This window comes from Neofelis nebulosa, chromosome 7, assembly GCF_028018385.1.
Source record: "Neofelis nebulosa isolate mNeoNeb1 chromosome 7, mNeoNeb1.pri, whole genome shotgun sequence".
Lineage (NCBI taxonomy): Eukaryota > Metazoa > Chordata > Mammalia > Carnivora > Felidae > Neofelis > Neofelis nebulosa.
Window position 1 is genome coordinate 53,189,216 of NC_080788.1, and position 23,777 is coordinate 53,212,992.

Genomic DNA, 23,777 nt, shown 5'->3' on the forward strand with positions numbered 1-23,777 from the left:
CCCCTTTACCTATTTCATCCATCCCCCATGCCCACCTTTCTAGTAACCACCAGTTTGTTCTCTGTACTTATGAGTTTTCCTTCCTTCCTTCCTTCCTTGCCTCCTTCCTCCCTTCCTCTTTCTTTCTTTCTTTCTTTCTTTCTTTCTTTCTTTCTTTCTTTCTTTCTTTCTTTCTTTCCTAGATTCTACATATAAGGGAAATTATATGGTATTTGTCTTTCTTAGTCTGTCTTATTTTACTTATAATACCCTCTAGGTTCATCTGAATGAAGTTCAGATACATATTACAGTATGGATGAGCCTTCAGGATGTTATGCTAAGTAAAATAAGCCAGACACAAAGGGACAAATATTCTAAGTTTCTACTTACATGAAATATCTAGAATAGGCAAATTCATAGAGACAGTAGATTAGAGGTGACTGGGGACTGGGAAAGGCAAAAATGGGGAGTTATTGCTTAGCTGTTACAGTTTCTGTTTGAAGTGATGAAAGGTTTTAGAAATAGACCATGGTGATGGTTGCACAACACTGTGAATGTAATTAATGCTACCAAACTGTATACTTAAAAATGGTTAAAGTGGGCACATATGGCTGCCTCACTTAGTAAAGCATGTGAGTCTTGATCTCAGGGTCATGAGTTCAACCCCCACACAGGGTGTAGAGCTTACTTAAAATCTTTCTTAAAATGGCTAAAGTAGTTAGTTTTAGGGGTACCTGGGTGTCTTAGTTGGTTAAGCATCTGACTTCGGCTCAGGTCATGATCTTCTGGTCCATGAGTTCAAGCCCCACGTTATGCGCTGTGCTGTCATGACAGCTCAGAGCCTGGAGCCTGCTTCAGATTCTGTGTCTCCCTCTCTCTGTGCCCCTACCCCACTCATGCTCTGTTTCTCTCTCTCTCAAAAAATAAATATCAAAAACATTTTTTAAGTAATTAATTTTATGTTTATATATTTTACCACAACTAAAAAAAAGCTAATGTTATATGAATATGCAAAAAACCATTGACTCACATACTTTAAATGGATGAATTGTATGGCATGTGACTTATTTCTCAAAAAAGCTGTTCAACCATGCAATTATATAAGTTTAGCACAATTTGCTTTTCTATTCTGCTTTTGATGTGTAATTGTTTCGTCTGTTTTTTGTTATTCTGAACATTGCTACAATGGACATTCTCATGTTTCCTGGTGTATAGGTGCAAGGTTTTCAACAGGGCATATACAGTTTCTAGTTTTGGAATTTCTGATTTGTAGAAATGAACATGTACAGTTTTGCAAGATAATGGTAGAGTGCTTTTCAAGGTGATTGTACCAATTGTACTTGTCCTAGCACTGCATAGAATCCTACCTTCACCAATAACTGGTCTTGCCAAACTTTTGCCAATCTGATGAATATAAAATAGTTACTCTTTGTGGCCTTAAGGTGAATTTTTCTGATTATTAATGAGGTTGAGCATTTTTTACATGTTTATTTACCACTAAGATTTTTTTCTTCTATAAAATTCTAGTTATGCCATTGAGGTATTTGTGTTTTTTTGTTTGTTATGTAGGAGTTAGCTTTTCAAATATTCTAGATATTAACCTTTGGTTGGTTGTATATGTTACAAATGAAACATTCTTTGTTATCAGTATTTATGCACTTTTTAAATTCAGATAGCCTAAGTTCAAATAATGAAGAATACCTAGATTTTCAGAATCTATTTGGTTCCTGATTTTCATATAAAACTTAGCTAGAGTTTGGAGCACAAGGTGGCTCAGTTGGTTGAGCATCCAACTTCGGATCAGGTCATGACCTTGGTTGGTAGGTTGAATCCTACATTAGGCTCACTGCTGTCAGAGCAAAACCTGCTTCAGATCCTCTGCCCCGCTCTCTCTCTCTGCCCCCTCCCCCCAAATAAATAAAAACATTAAAAAAATTAAGAGTTAGCTAGGGTTTGAATACTAAAGTACAATTCAAAGATTTTATTCAAATGTTTTCGTTTCCTGGGACATCTGTATCTTCTTCTAGCTTCTAATTTAATTTTTCTTTAAGGTATCTTTTTGTTAGCAGAAGTCCTTAATTTTAATGTTCTCATGCTTACCAATCTTTTATGAATAATGCTTTTTTGTCTTGATAAATAAGTATTTTCTTTTTTTTTTTAATGTTTATTCATGTTTGAGAGGCAGAGACAGAGTGCGAGCAGGGCAAGGACAGAGAGAGAGGGAGACACAGAATCTGAAGCAGGCTCCAGACTCTGAGCTGTCAGCACAGAGGCCAAAGCAGGGCTCCAACTCATGAACCATGAGATCATGAAGTTGGTGCTTAACTCACTGGGCCACCCATGTGCCCCAAGAAGTATTTTCTTATCCTGAGATCATAAGGATATTTTTCTGTATATTCTTCTGAAGGTTTTAAAAGTTTTATCTTTCATATTGAAGTCTGTAATCCATCATAAGTTAAATTTTGTATGTGGTAGGAAGTGGAGATCTAGCATGGGGATGACCAATTGTCCTGAAGTCTTCTATTTCATAGCCATTCCCAGTGATCTACACTGCCACCTGTGTCATAGATGAAGTTCTCATACATTTATGATTCTATTTCTGGATGCACTATTGGTATCCATTAGTCTCCCAGCATGAATAACATCCTGTCCTAAATATTGCTCCATAATAATTCTTGATGTCTGGTAAGGCAGTTTCCCTTTGCTTATTCTTCAGAAGTATCTTGGCTGTCTGTGGGTCTTTGCTCTTCCATATCACCTGTAGAATTAGCTTGTCATGTTTCTTGCAAACCTATATTGGGATATTAATTGCTGCTGCACAGAAGATACAGATCAATTTGTATTTTGAGTCTTCCTGTCTATAAACATAGTATAGTGGGTTTTTTTTCATTTAAGTCTTCTTTAATATATTTTAATAAACTTAAAATTTTTTTCTTTTTAAGTGTCTTATCCTTTCTTAGATTCATTCCTCAGTTCCATCTATTCTGTCATTTAATCTATTAATGTTTTAATATTAAGGCACCCTTGGATTTCTGGGATAAAGTCCATGTTCGTGATGGATTATTTTTTGTAAGCATTGCTTGATTTGGCTTCACAATGTCTTAAGATTCTTAGATCCATGTTTCTGAGTAGGATGCCTTTCTCAGCTGGTTTGGGTCATAGTTATAGGATTGGGTGTGTGGTTATACACTGAACTGATTTGGGCATTGTTCCTGCTACTTTTGTTCTCTGAAAGAGTTTATATAAGATTGGACTGGTGTTTTCCTTGAAAGGTTGATAGAATCTTCCAACAAGATCTTCTGGAGGCTGATTTTTTTTTTTTTTTTTTTTTTTTTGGTAACAAGATTTTTAACTCTAGTACTGATCCAGTTTCTTTAATGGTTATAACAACTGTTCAGACTTTTTATGTCTTCATATATTAGTTAAGGCAAGTTGTTTCTTGTACTAGCTTTCAAATTCCTCTTGTTTTTATATATAAAGCTGTCCCTTTTTAAATTGCCAGCCTAGTTATGAATTTTATTTGAAAAATTAATCTAAATTGAAAATATTTATAGTAGGAGGACTTCATACTAGTTGAGACCTTCCAGCTTGCCAGAACCAGAACTCCAGAGAGGTGCTTCTTTGACTTTACTAGATATTATCACGTAGCATTTTAAAGCAGTTGCACCAATTTACATTGCCAACACTATGTGAGATTTCCTTTTGTTTGACAATTTCACCAGTACTTAGAACCGTCCAGTTCTTTAATTTTTGCTAATTTCATGCCTATGAAATTGTAATTTTAAATTGAATTTCTTTGCTTAGTGGTAACATTATATTTCCTTAGGTTTGTTGGCCACTTGAGTTTTATCTCCTGAAAAATTTTGATCATTTTTTTTAGTGTTTGTCTTTTTATAACTCATAGTCATTTTAATATATTCTGGATAATAATACTTTGTCAGTTATGTGTATTCAAATATATTTTTCCATTTTATACCTATCTATTCAACTTTTAAGGTACCTTTCAAGGCAGAGAAAATTTTAATGTTGATATATAGAATTTACCAGCCTTTTTTTATTCTTTGTGGTTTGTAATTTGGTATCCTGCTTAAGAGATCTTTTGCTATCTCAAGGTTATAAAGATATTGTTCTAAAAGTGTTAAAGTTTGTTAAAGAAGATTCCAATTAGATCTTCAATCTGTAACTGATTTTGATACATGGTATGGAAGATATTTAATTTGATTTTTTCCCACAGGATTAACTGTGCCAACAGCATTCATTGTCATAGATTAACTTCTCTGATATGGATGGGCCTGTTTCTGTGCTTTCTTCGTTGTCCCTTTGTTATATTTGTCTATTCTGGCAGCACTACCGCAATGGTGTAGTTCTCATGGCTGCATTGTAAGTCTTGATGGCTGTGAAGGTAAGTCCCTCTTCCTCAGTTCTTCAGAAACGTCTTCTCTTCTTAGCTCTTATCTTCCATATGAATTTTAAGACAGACCTGTCATGTCCTTTGAAGAATCCTATAGGGATTTTGGTTGGAATTTTTTTTTTAATTTTTTTTAACGTTTATCCATTTTTGAGAGACAGAGACAGAGTGCAAGTGGGGTAGGGGCAGAGAGAGAGAGAGGGAGACACAGAATCCGAAGCAGGATCCAAGCTCCAAGCTCCAAGCTGTCAGCACAGAGCCTGACACAGGGCTCAAACTCACAAACCGTGAGATCATGACCTGAACAGAAGTCGGACGCTCAACCGACTGAGCCACCCAGGCGCCCCTTGGTTGGAATTTCAACGAGTTTATTTTTAGTTTGGGAAGGAAATGATATTTTCATTATTTTGCATCTTCCCATCCATAAACATGGTAAATCTCTGCTTTTATTTGCATCTTCTTTTGTATCTATCAGTAGAATTTTATAGTTTTTCCATGTAAAGCAGGCTCTCGTTTTCTTAACTTTATTCCTAAATATTTAAGGTCATCTTTTCCACAATATATTTTCTGATTGGTTGATGCAATTGATATTTGCATATTGATCTTTTATTTTATAACTTTGAAGTTTGGATAGTTCCGATGTAGACATTATTTGTATTGCGTGTAAACATTTTAGTGTTGTCTATTTTCAATACACAACAGTTTATTTCTTTTCAGTCTTCCTTTCCCTTTCTCCTTTTTCTTACTGCACTGACTAGGGATTCCAGAACAAAATTAAATAGAAACAGTAATAGAAGCTTTCCTTTTCTTTTCTCTTTTTTTGTTAGTTTTACTTATTTTTTATTTTTTTTCAATATATGAAATTTATTGTCAAATTGGTTTCCATACAACACCCAGTGCTCATCCCAAAAGGTGCCTTCCTCAATACCCATCACCCACCTTCCCACCCCCCACCAACCCTCAGTTTGTTCTCAGTTTTTAAGAGTCTCTTAGAAGCATTCCTTTTCTTATTCTTGACCTCAAAGGAAATGCTTCTAATACTTCACCATTAATTGTGAAGTTTGCTCTGTGTTGTAGGTAGATACACAGAACACCAATATTGACATTCTGGTTGATGAAGGAGAAATAAATATATATAAAATTCACTCTAATCCACAAATTGTAGATATTAGCTTTTATCATTTGGATTATGGATAAATCATCAAAAAACTTACAGGAAGATTGAATATTTGCAAACAGCCCCAATGTCTATGGAAAAAAAAAACCTCACAAAGAACCCTAATTATAAAATGTCAAATAAGTATGAATTCAAGCTGATTCATTCCTGAGATCTACAGGAAACTCTTGTGAAGATCACAAAAAGGAATCATGGAGAAAATTCTGAGGATTGTATAGAACTTACTTCAGAGCATTTTATAACTTATTTGGAGGTGTTTTATGACCCAGGATTTCTTAGGGCTGGTAAAATTGAAAATAACTAGGGATAGTTTAGAAATTTGCCTTTATGAGAGAGAAGTGGGATGGCTTTTGAATCTCTATTTTTTGGGTACTTTTTTTGTTTACTTGCACTTTTACAGAGGCCTTGGTCATTTTGTAAAGTAATTAAGAGATCATCACTTAGTCTTTTTTTCCTGCTTGACTCATTTTCTGCCCCTTATTTTCGTACCTACTGTTCTATCTTTCGGTAATCTTTCTGGTTTCTTAAGGTCAAGGTCAAGGTCATCTTTCTGGTTTCTTATCTAGGCCTGTATTTCACCCCTTTAATTTAGCCTTTCCCAAACTGCTAAATTTATGAGAAGGAGGGTTTCCATGGTCAAACAAGCTTGGGAAATACAGTGTTAAGCCAAATCCAATAGCTTACTTTACCACTGGAGGCCTTCTAGAGCCTTCAGTATTCTAATGTTCATTGTGAATCTCCAAAAGGGAAATACAGCTTGTAGTATTTCCCTAATTAATCAATTAACTTTTTCCAAATGACACTTCATATAATTCAGTTCATTAATCTTCAAATAAAAACTTCCAGTGCTTGGGGCACCTGGGCGGCTCTTTCAGTTAAGCATCTGACTTCTGCTTAGGTCATGATCTCATGGTTCTTGAGTTTGAGCTCTGCATCGGGCTCTCTGCTGACAGCTCAGATTCTGTGTCTCCCTCTCTCTCTGCCCCTTCCCCGCTCGTACTCTCTCTCTCTCTCTCTCTCTCTCTCTCTCTCAAAAATAAATAAACATTAAAACAATTAAAAAAAAAACTTCCAGTGCTTATAAACTTTTCCTTAGTGGAAGACACATTATATGCTCTCTTGCTACTAGACCACAAATTCTTTGAGGACTATTTCTTTTTCTTGAAGTATTATCTGACCTTGTTATATATTGAAACTCTGCCATTCCACCTCTCTTATAGTTCCTGAGATGGGCACACTGGACACTACTCAAAAATTCATGTATGGCACAATCTTGCTAAAGAATCCATTTTACCTTCCAGGATCTTTTTATTACACCTCAATTTAACTACTTGTGCTTTATTCAAGGCTCTAAGATAGGTACTTCTGGTGCTAAAATGATGAGTAAGATGTAGTTACACCTCACTGGAGCATGTGTAGAGGAGATAGTACATGACACAAAACACAAGTTAAATGCTAAACAAGAGGTGCAAACTGCCTTGGGATTCAATGGAGAAACAATAACAATTGGACAGGTAGGGGAGGGAGACACATGGGAAGAATCAGAAAAGATTTCTTGGAGGATGTATCATTTGGCATGGGCTTTAAATTTTTGAAAAATATGGACAGCATTTGAAGAGTGGCATTACAGGGGCATATAGCATATGTAAACAGAAAGGTAGGAAAGAGGGGCAAGTTCAAGTGGCTCTTTCTGGCAGGATGTATATAGGATAAGTTGTAGATAGGATATGGCCAGAGCATGGATAATAAAAATGGAAACAATACTTTGGGTGCCAGTATGAGTTACGTTAATGCCATTGTCCACAGGGAGCCAATGAAGAATTTTTGAGTGGGAGGGTGATGTTAGGGCCACTTGCTCCTCTCCTCTCCTTTGTGGTGTCTCCTAAGCTCTAGTTCCTTTGCCTCTGACCAGCTCAGCTACATACAGAAACTTCAGCCAATGAATTAAACTTCCGGTCTCCTGACCTGCGTATAGGGTACCTCCTCTTGTAGAGCTGTCCAGAGTAGAACAGAAATCGTGGCATCAGACTCTGATTAAATGCATACCCACTCTATGTAGAATACGGTTAGAAGTCAGAATGTTGAAGAGTGTTCAGATGAAGAATACAGACAAGAGGTCATTGGTGGATTTAATGATAATACTTTGGGCAGCTATTATTGCAGCCTATTAAAGAGGGAACTGAGAAGAAAAAAGATGGGTGCAGATAGTGTATTTTAAATAGTGAGCCACGAGAATGGATGCAGCTAGTGAGCCAGGAGAATTGACTGTAACTAATCACTTGTGCCTGGCAGCTCAGGACTAAAATTGGCACAGGTGCGCAGGGAAGCGTGAAACCCAAACAACCGGAGGGTTAGTTTGAAGTCACCCACCTGGTTCAAAGTTGAAAGGCTTATCCTTTCTGGTATGATGCCGAAAGCCCTCGACCCCCCCAAAATGTTGAGATGGGCCTGGAGAATCTGTGTGTGTTCAGTGGCCTTAATGTTTTCTGTGACGTGGACTTTGAGGTCATCAGGGTGGTCGGGTGAGGGGAGGGAAGTACCCTTCAGCTTGGAGGTCTGAGAAAGCTGGCGTGCTGGGGAATCAATACAGGAAGCAGAGCAAAGCTTTGGTGTTTTGTAGCGGTCGGGACAGGGCTCTCGCTAGGCTCTGTGGGCTCGGTGCAGGGTCCCCCCCGGGGCCGAGGACTCCTGAGGGTGGGCCCCTCTCGGCCCCCGCGGCCGCGGGCTTCAGTGCGCCTCGCTTCCCGGCACCGCAGGGCTTGCCCGGCACCGGCGAGCAGGGTGGAGCCGTGGCGGTCTGCCGGGCAGCTGCGGGAGCTTGTCTCGCTCTTCCGCTTGCAGGTGCGCCCGGGGAAGGTGGGACGCGCAGGAGGGGGCGCCCGCCATGCCCGGACCGCAGCTCCCCGCCGCGGCCTCCAGCCCGCCACCCCCGCGGAACGGCCTGCCGCAGCCCCTGTGAGGCCGAGGAAGAGGCGGCGGCGGCGAAGGCACCGCCCCCTTGGCGAGCTTCGCGACCTGGCGGCCTCCGCAGGACCCATGGCGGATTCCTCGCCCGCGCTGTCCCTGCGGGAAGGCGGCCCCCGAGCCCCCCGGCCCTCGGCTCCTTCGCCGCCCGCGCGCTCGCGCTCGGGCTCGGAATCCGAGGAGGCCGAGCTGTCGCTGAGCCTGGCCCGCACGAAGACCCGCTCGTACGGCAGCACTGCCAGCGTGCGGGCGCCGTTGGGCGCCGGCGTCATCGAGCGCCATGTGGAGCACCGGGTCCGCGCCGGCGACACGCTACAGGGCATCGCGCTCAAATACGGAGTCACGGTGAGCAGGGCGCGCCGCGGCGGCTGGGGCTGGTGGCACGGGCGGGGGCTCGTGGCGGGACACGGAGTACTGGGGGTCGGGCAGGCAGCCATCTGTCCCCAGGCTCTCTCCCAGCGCGCGCCGAGAACCCCGGCAGTGGTCTCCAAAGGTGGTTCTGTAGCCAGAAGGGCAGGCCTCCGAGGCTCCCTCCCCAGGTAGGTGCATCGAGTTCCCGGTGTCCTGCCCAGACACCGCCCAGATCAGTGAGGAAGGCCAAAGAGGACCTGGGAGCTAAGTTCACCTGATTTTCAGGCCAGATCACAGTATTCAAAGCTGAACTGAGGTGTTGACTCAGGGCAGAGAATTTTGTTTTCTCTGTAAACAAGCGCTGTGATGTCAGGGATGGTACGATTGTCTCCGCCGGATGGTTCTGGTTCTATCGATTATGCTGCTTTATTTAGAAGTGAAATTACACCCCTGGGCTCACTGGCAACTGTGAATGTGACACCTGTCGCTAAGCAGCAGCCCAGAACTGGGGTCTAGGTGAGCTGAAGAGCTGTGTTTATTATAAATTTATAAGTGTGTGTGTCCTGGGCGTATTGCATTACACTTCTGGGAATAACATGGAAACCTGAGGGAACATATTGTCTCATTAAAATTACTTATAATTAACTCTGAGCTATGTGGTGGCCTTTTTACATCTGAGTTCTGTATCAGTTTTCAATGTTCTTTCCTGAAACACCTAAGACAGCAATGGGAAGAAAGGCGATCTTCTCTGTATCTTTCTCTTAAAGAGAAACTCTTCCTGGCCCTTCACAGAATGACAGAGACTGAGTAATTTATTTTGCACATTCAAGTTGGAACTATATGTTTACCTAGCAGATCATTTTGAGACCAGGAATCTTGCTGTGCAGGCATATACTGATATTATTATGCTATAGTAGTCCCTTCCCGTCCTCCTGGGAGTTTGCAAATGTGAACATAGAACTACAATTCTTATGTATATCAATAAAGCCTGGTTTGGGTCAGAGCCAGAGAAGAGCAGAGTTGGGGAGTATCAGCAACTACCTTCTGCTGAATGCCTGCTGTGTGCCAGATATTACATTTGTCCTGTTCCATCTTGTTCTTACTCAGTTTGATTTCCCTAAAGAGCCTTGGAGGTAGGTATAATTAACCTGTTTACAGATGGGAAGATGGATGAAAGGTAAGGATATTAAGTATGTTTATTCACTGAGAGCAATTTGAATTAGTACACAGCTGCACTTGCGTTACTTACAGCTCTGAAACAGCTGACTGCAGTTCTCTACTTTTCATCAAATGCTTTCTAATCTATGCTTTTGCTTAATATAGATCCTGTTACTCATAACCTTATCACCCCTTTCGGGTAAAGTGTAATCCAGATTCTTCACTACTTTCATGAAGACTTGGTTTTAAGATGTTAAGTATAATGAGTTGGGAACTGTAATCTATACCCTCAAAGAGTCTCTCTCAACTGCAACACTATTGATATTCTGGACCCTATAATTCTTTGTTTGTGTAGGTTGTGCCGTGCATTGTAGGATGTTTAACAGCATCTCTGAGCTCTGCCTATTAGATGCCAGTAAGACCCCCAGCCTCCATCCAGACATTGCCAAATATTCCCCAGCAAGAAACTCACTCTTCATTGAGGACCACTGGTTTATTACATGTGTATCATTTCCTTTGGGCCCTGAAGTATAGTTGATGAAATTTTTAGAGACTCTTCCACTGGTTGTGTAGAACCAGTGAAAGTGATAATTCTTACTGTAACAGTGAAGTGAAGTTATTGCTTTAATTCACATGTACAGATATTAGTTGGATTTACTCGTTGTAAGTTGAGATTTTAGGTGGAAGCTAAAAAGGCAGAAAGGTTTTTTTCTTTCCGTGACTGAACAGAAAGAAGTTGAATGAGTTAAGTTTCAAATATTGACTACCAAGGTTATGAATAATTTAAATGATTGTTTAAAGGAATAGGTGATGATATGTTGGAGATTTAGAGACCCAGGGCAGTCACCTGGAAATTAAGAGTCAGTCCAGGCAAACATTCGACTTTAATATCCCCTGTCTGGCAATAGCCAGGCATGGTTCTGTGTTACTGAGAGGAGCAGGAACTCTCAGGGAAGCCTGTCTGCTGATGACAGCTCTCCAGCCACCCAGCTGGGAACCAGGCAGGAATTCAGTCCCTCAGAGGGAGAGACTGGTAACAGCCAGTAGTATTTTAGGTACCAGCGTGTTACCAGAACAGTGACTCTGACAAGGGGTGAAGATGGAGATCTGTTTGTCAACCCTTGGTTTTCAGGGGAACAAAGCAGAAACTGGTTTTCTTGAGTGATGCTTGATGGCTGGCAGCAGGGTACATCCCAAGATATGGGAATAAATATGTTCCTCAAACTTGCCTGGGTAAGGGAATGCCCTGGGGCAAACTAAAAATAAAGAATCCTAACTGACCTTGAGCCTACTGGATCAGAATATGCAGAGAAGGAGCACAGCAATCTTCATGTTTTACAAGCATGGCATCTTGGCCTGTTCCCAAAGCACTGTCCTTCCTGGGGTCTTTGCACTTGCTGTTTCATCTATGTGGAACACTCTGTCCCTGATCACTGCACGGAAGGTTTGCTTCATGGGTGTATGACCTGGGTAGTCACACGGAGCCCCATGCTTAGAAGAGCCTCGCATTTGGTGTAATGCTTTACTATTGCCATCTTGAAGTTTTTAGTACTCTGTGAACAAGGGCCCCACGTTTTCACTTTTCACTGGGCCCTGCAAATTATGCAGCTGACCTTGGCAGTGCGACTTGCTCCCTCACTGCTTACGTGTCTCCTCCCTGAAGCCTTCCTGACTGCTTTCTGTCAAATTACAGCCCTCCTTCACACCTGCTTTCCCCTTCCCTGCCTTGTTTTCCCAACAGTATTTATTGTTCATCTCCTTTTCTTTTTTTGTCTTTTTTTCCAGCTTCTGTCTTTTTGGTGATACATTAGCGAATAAATAGAAATCCATACCCTCATGGAGCTTATATCTTAGTCAGTAGAGACAGTAAGTAAGCAAACGAAATATGTTTTATGCCAGGTATTGATAAACAATATGAAGGAAAATTAAGCAGGGAAAGGAGATAATGAAGGCTAGTGGGGGTGGCTATAATTTAAAATGGGATAGCCACAAAGAACTCACTGAGAAGGAGGCAAGTTGTATGTATGTGTGTGTGTGTGGGGGGGGGGGGTGCAGATATCTGTGAAGAACATTCCAGGCAGCAGCAACAGCCAGTGGTGCAAAGGCCCTGAGGTGGAAGTATAATTGGCAAGTTCCAGGAGTAGTGTACCTGGTGCTTACAATGCAATGGCATGTATTTGGACCTTGAAGGCCACTGTAAGAACTTTGGCTCTTTCTCTGAGTGAGTTGGGAAGCATTGGAGAAGTTCAAGTAGAAGAATGACATGATCTGACTTAGGCACTAGAAGGATCACTCTGGATGCTGCTTTGAGAACAGGCTGTAGTGGGCGAGTGCCAAGGCATGGAAACCAGATCAGTTGAAGGCTTTGTAATAAATGCAGGTGAGAGGATGGCAGCTTGGACCAGAGCAGCAGAGAAGGAGGTGGTGGGAAGTAGTTGGGTTCTAGATGATTTGTTGATATGCTGTATATTTTCTGCTTACTTGTTTACTGTTTTATTTGAGTATCTCTGCCCTACAGATGGGCCCAGGGATGCAGGAGGCTTCTCTATAGGAAAGAAGAATGTGGATGTTCAAGAATCTGGCCATGTCTGAAGCCTGAGGGACCCCAGTTCTTCTGCCATGGCCTTAGGAAATATCTTAAGGACCCTTCCCACCATTCCTTTTAAAGTCATTATTATTAATAATGGCATTTATTATTTTTTGGCTGTTTTTTTTAATGTTTATTTGAGAGGGAGAGAGAGCAGGGGAGAGGGCAGAGAGAGAGGGAGACAGAATCCCAAGCAGGCCCCACGCCATCAGCACAGAGTCTGATGCAGGGCTGGATCCCACAAACAAACAGTGAGATCATGACCTGAGCTGAAATCAAGAGTTGCCTTACCAACTGAGCCACCCAGGAGCCCCCAACTTTTTTTTTTAACCTGTTTTTATTGAGCCTTGCTTGTTTGAGTCCTTTTGCCTCATGCTGGGGCTACAAGATGATACATGCACTCCTCTTTTTATTCATGGTGACTTTTTCCACTACTGCTTTCCACTATAGCTACTTGAGAAGCCATGTTGCTTGTCCAACTCATCTCTGGACATTCTGTGTTAGCCCGAGGCTGGCACATGGCAGGTCCTCCACATATGTATGGACCTGACCCACAGGCCTGACCACTGTGAAATCAGTAGGCTCTGGAGCAGACCCTGAAAGGTGGAGGCCAGGGTAGGGGTTGAGTGACTTATTTTACAAAGTGTGGTTTGAGGCTCGCTGTCCAGCCTACGGAAAGGTTGCTGCTACTGGGATGGTGCTGGTTTTCTCCCCTTCCATCAGCAGGGGGTTTTTACGTCAAATTAAACATAGGGTTATATTTGAGCATCTCTACTAAAGACGCATTTGAGGAAGTGGTCTGGGAGACTGAAACTACTTGGGCTGGGTTGAGAAACTATTAAGGGCAGTTCAGATCTCAGACGTGAATTTGCTTGGGCTGGAATTTCCCTGGCTGTGCTTATCTCTACTGAGACATTAAGGCCCTTTCCCTCACCCCGTGTTCTAGATTTAGCTATGGCATTTGTGACCTTGTTAGCTCCTCTCGGATGCAAGCATCTAGAGGAAACTCACTGATGCTAGCCAGCCACTGTGAGCTTTTTGTTTGGAAACCCTGGAAAAACATCTAGAAAACAGTATACAGACTAAAAGTGGGCAGGAGACAGGGAGGGGACTTATTATTTGCATAAACTTTTTCTTTGTCTCTTTGCTTTCCCCCTGGCAGCTCGCCTGTCTGCTCCCCTCTCCAGAGGCCACATTGTCTTCAGTGCCCTCAATCACTTCCTGTCCAGTTTTATTCCCAGGGTCTTCTCACTTTCTTTCAGTGAACTGCTAAGCGACTCCAGTCGCTTCTTAACACTTCCCCTACCAGAAGTGTTTGAGGTCTAATAGATTCTCATGTATTCTTTTTTAAAAAACAGCTTTATTGAGGTATAATTTACATACCACAAAATAAACCCATTTTAAGTGTATTCAAGGACTTTCAGTGAATTTACAGAGTTGTGCAACCATCACCACAATCCAATTTTAGAACCGTGCCATCACCCTGAAAAGATCCCCGTTACTTCCTGTTTCCTTCTCTAGCCCTAGGCAACCACGAATATATTTTCTAATCTATAGATTGGCCTTTTCTGGGGATTTCATATAAATGGTGCCTCCTATGTTCTTCTGAAATAGCGTGGAAAGGAAGTAAATCCTATTCCCCCTAATTAGCACATGGCACTGGAGGAGTCTGATTGCCCCCAGCACCTAGAACTTAAGAGTGTGAGACAGTGGGCTGATGGGTGAATCTAGCACTTACTAGAAAATGATCTGGAGAGAGTTCTTTAATTAAGTCTTTTCTGTAAAATAATAATAATCAAATGAAAGTTGTATGTATGTATGCATATATTCTAAGCCACAGAGTGCTATAAAAATGTTAGTTCTGAATGTATCCTGAAATGTTTTTGGAAGGGTTTGTCTTTTTTAAGGAGTGGAGAGGAAGAAACAGAAACGAACAACGAGATCATGACCTGAGCCAAAGTCAGGCGCTTAACTGACTGAGCCACCCAGGCACCCCTACAGGGGAATCATTTTATTTTATTTATTATTATTATTATTATTTTTTTAATGTTTATTTTTTTTGAGAGAGAGACAGAACATGAGCGGGAGGGGGGCTGAGGGAGAGGGAGACATAGAATCCAAAGCAGGCTCCAGGCTCTGAGCTGTCAGCACTGAGCCCCATGCGGAGCTCAAACTCATGAACTGTGGGATCATGATCTGAGCTAAAGGCCTATGCTTAACCGACTGAGCTACCCAGGTGCCCCAGGGCAATCATTTTAAAGAAGTTTTTAAATTATTGATAGCACTTGTTCTACCTAATGTCACCATGGTTGTCATCTTGTGGCCACCTTGTTACCTCGTACTTAATTCTTCTGTAATCTGTTTCTTAGTGACCAATTTCATTGAGTCATGCTGTTCCATCCTGAACATGGGAGAGAATTTTGAAATGAAAGTATTTGATTGCTATCCCTATCCCTGACTCATCTGTCCACAAAAAACACAGGGTAGTTCTTTGTCACTCTGAACAGGTCACACTTTTTATTCTCAGCATTAATTGGGTTTTAAGAAATGTGGAGAACAGAGGGGTGGGAGAAATAGGTGAACTTTTTTTTTTAGTTTAAATAAATTGAGGGGCACCTGGGTGGCTCAGTCGGTTGAGCGTCAACTTCGGTGCTCACAGTTCATGAGTTTAAGCCCCACATCGGGGTCTGTGCTGACAGCGTGGAGCCTGGAGTCTGCTTCAGGTTCTGTGTCTCCCTCACTCTCTGTCCCTCCCCCTCTCATGCTCACTCTCTGTCTTTCTCTCTCAAAAGCAAATAAACAATAAAAAATTTTTTAAATAAATTGAATAATTTTTTTTTTCCTTTTAAAGCCAAAGGAGTTGGGTTCTATATTGAAGGCAGCATGGCTTCCCCAAAGGTAATTCCTTCTCCACCATCCACCCAAGGCCTGGTATGATCCAATCTTGTTTTAGAAGGATAACTCTAGGGGTGCCTGAGTGGCACAGTCGGTTAAGCATCCGACTTTGGCTCAGGTCATGATCTCACGGTTCGTGAGTTCGAGGTCCACATCGGGCTCTGGGCTGACAGCTCAGAGCCTGGAGCCCACTTCAGATTCTGTGTCTCCTTCTGCCTACCCCTCTGCTGCTTGCACTCTGTCTCTCGCATTGTCTCAAAAATAAATAAACATAAAAAAAAAAAAAAAAGAAGGATAACTCTAGCAGTAGAGTGGAGGAAATATTGTATATTGGGGAGGGTGGAGAAAAGGGATCATAATATCTTCTAAGAGTCCTAATTTACTGTCCTTTGCTTTATGTGTTCCAAACACAACCCAGATCTGCATTGTGATAGTGCCAGAAAACTGCAATTTTCAAAGGGTATGACAGTTCAAATCCTTGTGATGTCCAAAATTTGAGGCAGCTATCATTATTCTATATATGTTTTTAACAGCAAACCTTGATGGCTTTTTATTACAGTTGCAGTTAAGCATAATAGAATTTGAATACACTGGACTGTTTACTCTGGTTTTTATCATTTATCTCTGGTAATCATGGACTACCAGGATTAGAATATTCCAGAGCTTCAGTGTTTATTTCTGTAACACTCCTGACAAGTGTGTGTGCCCTGGATGAGATTTAATAGAAGCTCCTCTTTATTTCTCCAGGGAGTCCATTCATTCATGGAAAACTCTTATAGTGACTTCTTCCTTATATTGAAAGTCTTAAACTTTTGACAAGATCTTTCAACACAAGGTTTCTAGTTCTAAACCTAGGAGACAAAAGTTCAGAGGAATTTCAAACTTTTCACCTGATAGCATCTGTGCTGCTCTGTGCTTGGAAAAATAAATAAATAAATAAAGTAAAATTTGGGTGTTAGGAAATGTTGAACAGAGCCAGGTTGGGAAAACTCTAGAGTTTTCCAGCTCTTCCTTGGGTTGGATCATGACTTTTCTTAGCTTTATGTGAGGTGACATTCCCAGAACATTAGACCCATCTATGTTCAGATAAAAGTATAAAACATTCCTAAAACATCATTTCACTGTTTGGGATTATCCCTAGTCTCTTGTCTGTGCTGTTGTGGTTTCCTCCGTGACTAGGCTTCCTGTTTCCACTGATGCCTCTTTATTGCCAGTCCATTTTCCACAAAGCTGCCTGAGTGCCCTTTAACTGTAATCAGATTGTGTCACTCCCTTTCTTCACTCTCCAGTGGCTTCTCATCACATTTAAAGTAACACCTAAATTTTATCCCTTGGCATGCAAGGTCCTATGTAGCCTGGAGTTTTGCTCATTACTCCCTACACTTCAGCCACACTACATTTTTACTGTGCTGGGGCATTGCAGCTGCTTTTTCTCCCCAGAATGCTCCCCCCTCCCCACCCACTCCTAGCTTTTTGCATGGCTGGTTAATTCCTTAACTTTACTACAGGTACAGAGTTTGCAGCCTGTGCAGTTGGTTCAAGCCACTACTTGTAGAGGAGAACAAGTTAAGATCAAATTTATCACCTTCGGGCAAAAAAACATAAAGCTTACACACCTCAGGGCACTGACAACATGTAATGTTAATTATCCAGGCATGTCTGTATGAAATTTTTTTATGTATTCTTACTTTGTAGGAGAAATATTTTTTATTGTGAGAAATTCCTACCTCCTTCCTTCTCATCTGCTGAATACATGTTAGGATCTGCCCTTGCCTGTTACTTTCTCCTTTTTAACCACATTTAATAATATGATAGCAACTATTATCATTATTTTTGAGGGCTTCCTGGGGGCTATGCATTGTTCTAAATACCTGAGTTGATTCGTGTAATCCTCATAATGATCATATTGCATGGGAGGTACTATTATTATCCCTACTTTACAGAAAAGAAAACAGAACCGTTAATGATTAGAAAGTGGCAAAGCCAGGGTTTGAACCCAGAAAGTATGGCCCCAGAGCCCATGTTTCCAACTACTACCTGTATTAAACTCATTGACCTGTTTTCACCTTCAGACTCAAATCTGCCGGTTCTTAGATTGTTCCCCACGTTGATACTAACTGTGTCTGGATATCTCTGGTGTCCTTGATGCTGGCATCCTGTGTATCATCTCAGAGTCTACACCATAGAGTGAATGTATACCTGAAATGCTTGTTGATGATACTGAGATGGAGATAGCACAGTCTCCAACTTCCAGAAGCTTATAGACTAATTCAAGAGGCAATTCTATGGGTGAATCAGTGGGATGATGCACAAGAACCTAGACAACCCTGTTACTCCCTGTGCTCCTTAACTGTACCCAGCTGTTGATTCAGTCACCTTGTCTTGTATTCCTGTCACTGGCCCTTTGCCTGGCTTTGATGGCCTGTCTTGCTTTGAATGATAGATGTATGGATCAGGGTTCTGGCAAGAAACAGTGGGCTCAGGGGGTGTGGCCAAAGAGAATTTAGTCAAGGGACATTTATTTTTATTATTTTAAAAAATTTTTTTTATGTTTATTTATTTTTGAGACAGAGAGAGAGAGTGAGTGGGGGAGTCAGAGAGAGAGGGAGACATAGAATCTGAAGCAGGCTCCAGGCTCCGAGCTGTCAGCACAGAGCCCGATGCGGGGCTCGAACTCACAGACCGTGAGATCATGACCTGAGCCGGTCAGACACTTAACCGACTGAGCCATCCAGGCGCCCCTAGTCAAGGGACATTTATAGAATGGGAGCAGGGTTGAGGGAACCAAGAAGGGATGGTGAAGCAACCTGAGACTAGCAACAGCAGGAAGATATTACCCCTAGGCTTAAAGGGCCAGGGGAAGAAGTGGTGTACCCCACACGGGGAGAGCTGGAGCCTGGGATGAGGGAGGGGTTACCTGGCAGGAACTCTGCCATAGAGGAATGCAGCTACTGGAGTCACTCATGGTGCTGTCTTTCTGCTGGTGCCTTCCATTGGAACTCCCACTGGAATGCCAACGACATGGCTTAGGTAATGCAGTTCTTAAGAGGTCAGCCTCTTGGAGTTCGGAACAGGCTCAAGAAGAGTTGGGGATCGATTGGATGGTGAGGGTGTATTTAAAGGGAGAGTAACACAACAGATGACTTACTGTCCCTTTCTGGTTACCTCCTGGGGTTAATCTTTTATGCCTGTTCCTCTAACCTGTTTTAATTAATTCATCTATCTATCTATCTATCTATCTATCTATCTATCTATCTATCTATCCATCTGTCCTTCCACCCTAAGCACTTAGTTTGTACAAGATCTTTGTTAGCCTCAAGGAAGCTATAGAAATAAAAGTGCTTGTCCTTAAGGAACTCACAGTTTATGCTTGGTGTTCTCAGTTCTGCCTCAGCAATGAGATCTGGTGTTCCCTGTCAATTTCTGTCCTCCTTCATTATTCTCAGAAAATGGTAGACCCCTGCCAATAAGCATTTCAAAGAGCACTGTATCAGTGAAGGCTCTTTCATTTACAAGAGACAGAAAACCTAACTCAAGTTGGCTTAGGCAAAACAACAACAAACAAACAAACAATGGCATTAGCTCAAGAACACAAAGGCCCTAGGGTATTCTGGCTTTAGGCTTTGATTCAGAGGTCTGATTGCTTTCCTCCAAGGTGGCCTTGTTTTCGGGTTCCATGAAGTGGACAGATTGCTGCTCTTCCTGGTAGAGAAAATGGAGGACCTTTCCCCTCCCAGACCCAGCAAAAGTGTCCTTGCATCTCTGAATCATTCCAAGATGGGACTGTGACCTATCATGAAAGTGAGGACACTGTGACACTGCAAAGGGCAAGAATGAGTCATATGCTCACCCTGGAGTGGGGAAGGGGGCAGTTGTTCTGTGCCAATGGAAGCCCACATACTAGGATGGAGGATGTGGATGCTAGCTGATAAATAGGAAAAAAAACCCCAAGGGGATATTAAAGGCAGAGTCGATATACCTGAACCTGTTATGGATAAGGTATTCGAATTAGTTTAAATCACTCACATTGAAGCCTAACCTAGACCAGAGATACTTAGGATTTTTAGACTTTAATTTTGTCTCCTAAATGCCCCTGCCTATTCATGCCTCTCTTTCCCACCCTCACCTTCTCTCCTTTACCAAGAAACTAGAACACAAAAGACCAACCCACTCTACACAAAGGATGCTTTAATGTAGTACCTTTAAAAGAAAAAAAAGCTTTCACTGTACTATTTGTGTAGATTCAGCTTATAGTAAGAAATCAGGAGATAGAGGGTCCATTTACTAGTCGGCTATTGTTTTTTCAGGCTCTTTGATATAGAAATCTAATTTTTTCACTCACAGTCAATTTGGCATTAAAAGATCCCATAATTTGGTCCCATTAGTCATGCACTTTTATCTTGACTTCAGAGTCAGACAGAAATTCCAGCTCATACATTTAAAGAACTGTACGCACTTGGTCAAATCAGTCATCTCAATTTCTTCATTGAAAAAGAGAGTAGTATCATCTGCTGCTAAATATTTTCTTTCTCTCTTATATATCCTGTCTCTTTATCTACTTACCTACCTATCTGTCTCCTCTAAACAAGCATGTATATAATCTTTCATTTAATCTTCCCGACAACCCTGTGAAGGCTAGAGGGTACCTATTTTACACACCAGGAAACAGGCTGAATGAAAGAAGTAACAAGCTAAGCTTGTGTTGAGACCTTTGGTGTTGGAGGAGCTGGGATTTGAAACCAGGTCTGTCAGATTCCTAAGCCTGTGTGCTTCGTTATCTTACCAAACTGTCTCGGTTCTGTGCCTCCCAAGAAGGAGCTGAGGTGAAAATTTGATGGCGTGGGGCGCGGAGGAGCCTGGCATCCCCGGACGCTGTTAATGCCGTGTGGTGAACGCCAAGTGCACGCATTTCTCCCGCTCGCTGGGAGCCCACAGACGTGCAGCCCTGCCTGCGCTCACAGCATTGTGGACTGAAGCACCCACTTATCTCTCTGGAGTGTCCTTTTCTTCTTTTGCAAAAAGGAGATGATAGTATCTCGATTACTACGCAACCCGTGTAAATTCTGTTCTCCCTTTCTCCCCCAGCTCCCATCTCTGTGGTCTGCACGAAGCTTCCGCAGGTGTGAAAGAGTTTGAGGTTCTAGAAACTGTATTAAATGCCAGCTTCTTCATCTGCCAGTTTACGATGGTTCCATGATACATAATCTCTATGAGTTTTGTTTCTTTTATTTGTAAAGTGAATCTTTAAATACCTTCTCCGGGGTAGGAAATACGAGATACTGTATGTAAAGTGCTGCCCACCTCCTTTCCTTACCTCTACTGCTTCTGCCCATTCTTCAAGGCCCATCTAAAGTCAGAAAAATCAAAATCAGAACTCCACCTTCTCCTTGAGGCCTTTCTTAACGACTGCAACCCCAGTCTGCACCATTCTTGCAAATTCTCATTGTATTTGTCCCTGTACCAGCTCCTGTATCCATTATATTTACCAAACACAATTCCAGAGACATAGAAAGCACCCTGTAAGTAAAATAACAGTACTAGTTTTTTTTTTTAATCAAATAATAGAAATGTTAAAACAAGACTGGAATTTACAAAATAAGTGCTAAAAATTCTACATTTTTTAATTTCAGGGATTGAAGGCTGCTTGGTAAAAGCTGCCTTGTAGGGCGAATATAATAGTGGGGGGGGGGGAAATTAGGCTTTCCTTTTTTAAAGTTGAGAAACAATTTCCTGACATCTCTTGAAGTAACTAGGGGTACCTGGGGTGGTAACTAAACCCAAATTAACAGTCTCAAATCCAGGGGCACCTGGGTGGCTCAGTTGGTTGGGTGTCTGACTTGAGCTCAGGTCATGATCTCACTGTTGGCTTCAGATCCTCTATCCCTCTCTCTCGCTCTGCCCCTCCCCCACTTGCACGCGCATGCTCTCTCTCAAAAGTAAGTAAAACATTAAAAAAAAAAAAAGAATCTCAAATCCAGAGAAAGCATTGCACAACGAGCCCAGATATTTTTAGGTGCTTGTATAATAAACCCTACTAATGGATTTATTTACATAAAACTCTGTTTCCTTTTTCATATTTTAGATGGAGCAGATTAAAAGGGCAAATAAACTGTTTACGAATGATTGTATATTTCTGAAGAAAACTTTGAACATCCCAGTTATATCAGAGAAGCCTTTGTTGTTTAATGGACTTAACTCAATAGATTCTCCAGAAAATGAAACTGTTGATAGCAGTTTTTCTCATGAAGAAGAGCCAGCAGCAGCTGGGGAAGACCTTTCTCCTTCCAGTCCTCAAGAATCTGATGTTCAGCCTGTACAACCTGAAGAAGTGTCAGCTAGAGATTTCCTGCAGAGACTAGACTTGCAGATTAAGTTGTCAACACAGGCAGCCAAGAAACTAAAAGAAGAGAGCAGGTAAAAATATGCTGGTAAAATGTCAGAAGCTGAATAAATTACTCTTACGATGTCCTTGCTTTGCTGAGTTTTGTTTTCTCTCTGCTTCTGTTTCCTTTTTTCTCTTTTGCTTTAAAAACTGTATTTTAATTCTAGAAAGTCATTTTTAATATATGAGGTCTAAAAAGAGCTATTGCATTCTGCATAGGGCTTTATCTATTGCAATGTGCTTGTTTTTAGCTCTGTTACTTGTTATAAAAAGTTTGGGGGTGGTGGGGTGGCTCAGTTGATTAAGTGTCTGACTCTTGATTTTGGCTCAGGTCAGGATCCTAGGGTCGTGAGATTGAGCCCCGCATCAGGCTCCACCCTGATTGTGGAGCCTGCTTAAGAACCAATCTGTCTGTCTGTCTCTGTCTCTGTCTCTGTGTCTCCCCCCCTCCTCCACCCCCTCCCCCACTTGAACTCCTTCTCTCTAAAAAAATAAATAATTTTTTTTTTTTAAAGTTTGTTTCTTTGCCTTAGTAGCATAACTGTCCAGCTAGCAGTCCTGGATGGCAGCCAAGCAGAAACATCTAGTTTACCCCTTCAAAGGAAGCAATGCCCTAGGGAATACTTGCGAAATACTGATCCCAATAAATTTGTCAAAGACCTTGTCCATTATTTGTTACTAGGTGTTTTTCATGTGAGCTTTTTTCTTTGTTCTTTGTTAGGGAAAATCTTTCTCTCTCCTATAGAATTGGTTTTCTTCTTCCTTTATGATTCCAAAAATGGCACAAGCTATTGTGTTTGCTTTTTTTTGCCCTGGCTACCAGGAAGCTTCCAACTAAAACTGATTTTCAGTTCAACTAGTACAGTATTTCATATGGCTAATATATTTGTATCCTTCTCCTTTCCTTAATCCTGATATTTTATTTCTAATTCATCTTATTATATGTATTTGTTGTAGGCACATCAAGCCCTTTGGAGAAAAAGGTGGCATATAAAAACTATAAACAAATATGAATATAATAATTTTATAATTTAATACATTTTGTTTAAATGTAATAGAAAATATAAATATAAAGCAAGTACCATTCTTTATTCCAGTAACTGAGATGCCAATAAAATGCATCTAATGAGTATTTACCCTAATGAGTATTTACATTTCATCCAAGACATGCAAAATATTATATATTGATGTACTCCTGCACTTCTTTGGCAAGTGGATATTAAGTTATATAATAAGTACAGTATATGTATTAGTTATCCGAATATCATTTTAAAACACTGATTTATGCTGAATTTTCACTTTTTTTCAGAGATGAAGAAAGTCCTTATGCAGCTTCCCTCTATCACAGTTAGATGATCAGGGACAATAATCTAACCTGGATTAAAAGGTGGTTGGATCATGAAGAAACCAACAACTAAAGATTCAAAAGTATATACATCCTTAAATCACAACCAAATAGTTTCACCTACTGCAATTGCACTGACGTGATTATTTCCTCCGGCTTTCTATGATTTTAAGTCTTTATTATGGCATGAGAGCAAAATCGTATCCTAAAGATCATCACTTTTGTGGGTGATGGTAGTTTTTAGACTAGTTTTTGTAAATACTAGTTAACATAAAGCATCAAAGACTATATACATATTCAAGCTGAAAACAGTGTTTATCTTCTGAAAAATCCTAATGATGTGAAATATATGGTTGCTGTTTAAGTGATGCTGATTTTGCTATGTGTTTATAATTTAAGTGCTATATATATATATATATATTTCGATATGTATTACATATTCTGTATTAATATAAAGAACCAAATTTTGTCTGCTATTTTGTAAAAATAAACTACAAAAGCCTGAATGAGAAAATAAACTATGTTTTCATA

The 23,777-nt window shown here is 41.1% G+C and overlaps 2 protein-coding genes and 1 long non-coding RNA gene across 8 annotated transcripts in view; 1 reads left to right on the forward strand and 2 right to left on the reverse strand.

Moving 5' to 3' along the window:
- TMOD2 (tropomodulin 2) overlaps positions 1 to 8,034 on the reverse strand; it is a 74,061-nt gene extending 66,027 nt beyond the window's left edge. The window contains exon 1 of one of the 2 annotated variants that reach the window (XM_058737718.1): positions 7,935 to 8,034. The gene's annotated coding sequence lies outside the window, so the exon portion shown is untranslated. The remainder of the gene's footprint in view (positions 1 to 7,934) is intronic. The other variant, XM_058737720.1, reaches the window with a different exon arrangement.
- Positions 1 to 23,777, forward strand: part of LYSMD2 (LysM domain containing 2) — a 35,332-nt gene extending 11,555 nt beyond the window's left edge. The window contains exons 1-3 of one of the 5 annotated variants that reach the window (XM_058737721.1): positions 8,117 to 8,873; positions 21,602 to 21,933; positions 23,211 to 23,777. In XM_058737721.1, the coding sequence (XP_058593704.1) occupies positions 8,601 to 8,873; positions 21,602 to 21,933; positions 23,211 to 23,253 (648 nt within the window). In that variant the 5' untranslated portion in view covers positions 8,117 to 8,600 and the 3' untranslated portion in view covers positions 23,254 to 23,777. Of the gene's footprint in view, positions 1 to 8,116; positions 8,874 to 8,908; positions 9,068 to 9,112; positions 9,396 to 18,816; positions 20,263 to 21,601; positions 21,934 to 23,210 lie in introns of those variants that run through there. The other 4 variants (XM_058737723.1, XM_058737725.1, XM_058737724.1 and 1 more) reach the window with 4 other exon arrangements.
- LOC131516563 (uncharacterized) lies at positions 17,825 to 18,895 on the reverse strand. The gene is made up of 2 exons (XR_009264148.1): positions 18,799 to 18,895; positions 17,825 to 18,758 (listed from the first exon to the last, which is right to left on the reverse strand). It is a non-coding gene; the product is annotated as an uncharacterized LOC131516563 (long non-coding RNA).